The 6057-nt window shown below is 41.5% G+C and overlaps 1 protein-coding gene across 1 annotated transcript in view; it reads right to left on the reverse strand.

Moving 5' to 3' along the window:
* LOC124134780 (phospholipase B1, membrane-associated-like) overlaps nucleotides 1-1660 on the reverse strand; it is a 61228-nt gene extending 59568 nt beyond the window's left edge. The window contains exon 1 of the mRNA XM_048403349.1: nucleotides 1507-1660. Within this exon, the coding sequence (XP_048259306.1) occupies nucleotides 1507-1564 (58 nt within the window). The 5' untranslated portion in view covers nucleotides 1565-1660. The remainder of the gene's footprint in view (nucleotides 1-1506) is intronic.
* Nucleotides 1661-6057: the final 4397 nt, after the last annotated feature.

Raw genomic sequence — 6057 nt, forward strand, 5'->3', positions numbered from 1 at the left:
CCCGTCGTGATATTGCTGGAATATTGCTAAAAGCGACGTAAAACCATACTCACTCACTCACTCACTAGTTCATCAATAGATAATACCTAGTCACTTTGATGCCTGCAGAAGTATGCTGCCTGGTTGTGTACTTGGTTCAAACGGTTCAGGTGTACGATACTGCCTTCGTAGTTAGGTTCAGAACTTTTCCACCACCTCTCGTACAACTCCCAAAGAACATAATTACCATTTGAACCCAGACTACCCACCCACCGGGAGCCAAGGGGAAACAGTCGCCATGCTTGTCACAGGCAAATGAAATTGGGATCGGGGATCCAATATGGTCGCTGCATATGCAAATATACTTTTGTTTTATTTAACGCGGCTCTCAGCAATATTCCAACTATATGACGGCAGCCTGTTTAATCGAGACTGTGCCAGACAAACATGTGATTGATATTAAGAACAATGATCCGCGTCGTCGGGGTACTATGACTATGACCATCACATTTATTTTAGTAATAAAGATATTGCTGATGATCAACACGGCGTATCAATATTATGACAAATACTCGTGTGAAAATGGCATATGCTATTTGTTTGATTAATAATGTTATTGTTAAAAGATCAAATAAATACAAAATATAGGTTAATGAATTCGTTGGATAATACGTGTTCACCGGTCACTAACTTAGTAACGGATCGGATTTGTTCTTCAAGCCGTAAAATATTCATGTCATTGTCCTCAGTGAACATCCCATGCAATTATATTAATATAGCCTACCGATAAAGCTATAACGCTGACGTATTTTCCAAATCTATCTATCGCAAACAATCTTATCAAAACCAGCTTGCTTGATAAGTATATGGGTGGGTATGTATACGGCGATTAGCATTATCCAGCAGTGACTCAGCTAAGCTGCCGGGCAAAAGAAAGTTAACACTAAAAATTGGATTTGACAAAATATATTATAAATCAGAACGTTACTCGACTGAAAACAATCGCCGAAACATTGCGAACATGAGGCCCAATCACATCTATGACACCCTTATCAAATATATCTCCATCAAATAGCCAGTACTAGTTTGTTTCATTGTAAGCCACCGTCAAACATGGGTGTCTACTTTTTTTCCCGGCAGTATATATACGATGGGCTTAACAAACGCTGTCCATGTTAGGAATCGAACCGGGTGCCCGTCGAGAGAAGCGGATCCCGTCATACACGTCGCTATGTAAGTACAATAATCTTGAACGCGACGTTAAACCCCATTTCACCTCGACTCACCGCTACTGTTGAATGATCTTACATAGGGGATAATAAATCATCATATGCAACATTTCATAAGGATTGTATGTATGTATAAGGATTTGTGTGTGTGTGTGTGTGTGTGTGTGTGTGTGTGTGTGTGTGTGTGTGTGTGTGTGTGTGTGTGTGTGTGTGTGTGCCTGTGTGTGCCTGTGTGTGTGCCTGTGTGTGTGTGCGTGCGTATGTGTACAAATTATACATAAAAAATGTAAACACTTACCAGATGCTACTGACAGAGACAGCATTAAAAAACACAGGTACACCGCCGCGTTGGCCATGTTGGGATGTCGTTACTGTGGGCGCCGATGTTGATATGTATAAGTAACCACATAGGCAGAAGTGATACGCTTTCATCACTGACCTACACTGATACAATGTCAAAGTTCATTGCAATCTGTGTTGTTCATAACAGCTAACACGGTCTTATCTACTTGTGACTGAATCTGAAGTTATCATGGATGGATAGGTTTGCCTTATAATGATGGTAGATTTAAGGCATCGCAATTTGCTGGTGACCGCTGGACCCCTTATGTCACGAGACGCTAGATGGGTCCGGTTCCGAAATAAGCAACGACCGGTTCGTTTGGTTTGTTTGTTGTTTTTTTGCTGTTGTTTTTTGTTCAGCAATATTTCAGCGGTTTATAAATAGTCGAGTCTGGGCCACAGTGATTGACATCATGAGCATCGATCCACGCAGTTGGGATACAAAGACATACATCAACCAAGTCAGCGAGCCTCCCGTATCCCGTTGGTCGCCTCTTACGGCAAGCATGGGTTGCTGAAGACCTATTTTACTCAGGATCTACATGGGTGGGCAACGACCTGTGCCTTCTTCAAGATGTGGACACGCCTAGTGACAATGTATAATTCCGGTGGAGCAGCATGGGGCTGTATGTTGGGGCTAGGACGGGTAACTAGGGTACCCGGGTCGGATGGGTACTGTGTAGGACCCGGGTACCCACAGGACTACCCGGATCCGTGGTTAGTCACGTGATATATTGTTTAATGACAAAAAATATCTAGAACTCTATGGTTAAACTAAAAGTCACTAATGTTTGCATTTCTTTCTGACTAGGCCCCCATTCCTTCTGATTTTTCATTTGGTTTAATAAAGATATAACTTAATTCAACTTCAGTGTATGAATGACCAGATTGTTTAATGTACGTGTGTCTAAAAACGTTTTTGGCAGGGCCATGCTAAAAATGTTCCCAATCAGACATTTGGAGACATCTCCTGAGACCTACAGTGGGTACCCGGGTAGGGTCGGGTAATAGGGGGTTGGGTACCCGGGTAGAAATTTGGACTCGTCCCAGCCCTACAGTGTATATATTCTGTATAATGACCATTTAATTTATATAGTATAGCTGCTTGCTACTGGTTGGAATTGTCTCACTTCCCTTCCGAGGCAATAAAACGCTTAGATGGGTTGCCTCCCGTATGAATGTCAGGATCCGTTCGCAGCGTTTGAATTCCAGATTGACACCGGTTATGAAGTGTCTGACCAGAGTAATTCGAAGTTCTAATCCAAATAATTAAAGTGCGTGCCTGTTTACTATCAAAACACCCTTCCCTACATATAGTTAAATGTATTGAGAGGGGTGACTGGCAGTAAAAAGATATACAATTTCATTATGTTAATACTACCTCGTGTTCCTAGGGTCTGATCATGGGTTTAACCAAATGTGAAACTATACCTGATGTTTTTACCTTACTAAACTGACACGCCATTCACAATGGCATTAAACCCAACTGAATCTCTCCGAAGTTTTTAGACATTTTCCATCCGATATCTGTGTACGTTCTGGATACAGTTATATTGACATTGACGGATGGCCTTGATGAACACTACCAAGCTGAACGTCAGTATGTCGCGTGATTAGGTTATCAATCGAGCGTAGTGATACAAACTACTTTAGGGCATTCCCTCAACGTATACAAATAATGTCATAGAGGGGCGGTATCTTCATACAATTTCTTTTAGATTGTGCACATGACATCAAAACGTATGCGTTAATCTAGGTTTTGAAATTAATAAAGAATTTTGATCTTTTTTATAATATAATTGTTGTCATAAACATCTGTTTGTTACTTGCGAACGCGTCGCGTGCATAGAGCGACCCCACGGACCTATATAATGTTAAACATGTCCGTGATGTCAGAACCATGGCGAGCGCTGGTCAGGACGATGATTTTCATGAATTTATGTATTTGAGCGAATTTCACATGGGCGTTTCTGGTGTTATTGCAATCATTTTTAATGATATTATATCGGCATCAACTGAAATATCCAAAGAAATTGAAGATCGATTAGCAGTTCTGACAACAAAGATTTACCACACACACGCGCACGCACGCACGCACGCACGCAGACACACACACACTCACACACACTGATATTCTGTCCCAAACAACGTCCCGAAGCGTTTCAAAGTGGCTACTGAAGACGGGGTGATGGAATACGCGTCATTGCATCAGTCTGAATCAACAAAGAAATACATTAAGTGAGGACTGAGAATTATTCAGAGCATGATAATATCTTCTTTTTTTTCCAAAATGAACCTAAATCCAACTAATCTAACTTTATCAAATTCTTGGTGTACAACAACTCGATTTATCAAATGAATGTGATAAAACGAAACAGGTCGATCGTCTAGGTGTGGTGTCACGTCAACAAGACAACCATATTCGGTTGGTGCATCTACGGAATCGATACCAAACAGCTCGGACAATTCCTGGGTTTGAGACCAATTAGTGGCAAAACCGTACGCAACTGGTGGAGGGAGCACGACATTCGGCCCCGACTACCAGCGATACGCCAAATTGTGCTTCCACATCGCCGTCAGGCCCGCCTAGTTTGGCGTAGACAGCAACTGAAGTTCAGAAGACAAGCCTGAGACAGTATACTGTTCACATGTGAGTCCATGTTTTTATGTGGACAGATGTTTTGGTCGTGCAAGGATCTACAGGGGCCCCAGAAGAACTTTTTAGCGGCGCTTGCGTTACTCAACGTTGTCAGTTTAGGGTAATGGTATGAGGTGGCATCACAACTAATGGCACAACACAACTCATGTTTATGGAAATTTGAATAACGCGCTTACGGGGCGACATCGTTCGAGATCATGTTCTACCCCTTGTGCAAATACAGGGACGTAACGCCACGTTGCAGCAGGACAATGCCCGCCCACACATTGCACGTGTTGTAACAAACTCACTCAGGCAGAATAATAGAGCTGAACTGCCATGGCCGACTGTTTCTCCAGACCTCTCCCACATAAAACATGCATGGAATGAGATAGGACGACGCCTACGACAGGATCAGAATCAGATGGTAACGGGGGCGGTCGGGTAGACTAGTGGTTAAAGCGTTCGCTCGTCACGCCGAAGATCCGGGTTCGATTCCCGACATGGGTACAATGTGTGAAGCCCATTTCTGGTGTCCCCCGCCGTGATATTGCTGGAATATTGCTAAAAGCGGCGTAAAACCATATTCACTCACTCACTCAGATGGTAACGGCCAATCTGTGGTTGACATTTGAAACAAGACCCCACAGGCTAAATTGTTTGATAGGCATTACTTAGAAGTTGACGGATGACAAGGTAGACACATTTCTTTGGATAGAAACTTCTTTAATACTGTAAAAAGCGACGTTTCGGTACATTTCCTTATACCGTTGTCAAGCAACGGTATTGACAATGCTTGACAACGGTATAAGGATCTATACCGAAACGTCGCTTTTTACAGTATTAAAGAAGTTGTTATCCATAAAATTGTGTCTACCTTGATTTTTCAATCATTTGATGCCTCCAATGTGATGTGGCTGCCTCGCCTGTATCAACGCAAATGGCGGTCAAACCCGACATTGACATTGTTAATTAAGTTATTTCACCACCCCTCTTGTAGGGCGTGTTATCAGGTATGGGATTTGTTAATGACAACGTTATGATAAAATATTGACCAGAAGAATGACCAAAGGTCATACTATTTTCGATACCATAACATTTACACCACTTTATATGAATATAAAGCGACAAAACCATTTCCATATCCAATAGAAATCCCTGCACAAGGCAGAGTCGATTGTACTATTCCGACTATATCATGAGATTGTGTTTATTGAATCACTGAATTATGAAGCACAGTAATTTGTTTTCGTTAGTATATTTGAGAAGAATACGGGATTTTTCCCGAGGTCGAGGTGATTGAGTTGTGTCATCGGGAACCCTGTAGAAAGGCTAAAATTGCCAACATGATAGAATTTGACGTTATCATGTGTTGTGAATTGATTGTTTATTATGCTTAATCATGGCGTCTTAATTATTTCGCATTAATGAAACTTAAAACAATTATTCGTATGGTTATTTTTTAGTAAAACTTGGTTAATTACAACAAAGGCAAACAACACGTGGGGCGATGGGGTAGCCTAGTGGTTAAAGCTTTCATTCGTCACGCCGAAGGCCCGGGTCGAATCCCCAAATGGGTACCATGTGTGAAGCCCATTTCTGGTGTCCCAGCCGTGATAGTGCTAAAAGCGGCATAACCATACTCATTCACTCACTCAAATAACGCGTGTTCAATGTAGATTGAAAACGAAACATATACTGTACACAGGTGAGTATGATAATACAATATAAACATATGGTGCGTTTTCCATATGGTACAGTGGACCTAATGAGTGCTGACTATAAAGAATTACATTTTAAATTACAAATGAAAAATAATAATAGTTAGATTGTATATACTACATTATCTGATATACATTAGCATTTAGA

This window comes from Haliotis rufescens, unplaced genomic scaffold (genome assembly GCF_023055435.1).
Source record: "Haliotis rufescens isolate VD_foot unplaced genomic scaffold, xgHalRufe1.0.p SCAF_3, whole genome shotgun sequence".
Classification (NCBI taxonomy): domain Eukaryota; kingdom Metazoa; phylum Mollusca; class Gastropoda; order Lepetellida; family Haliotidae; genus Haliotis; species Haliotis rufescens.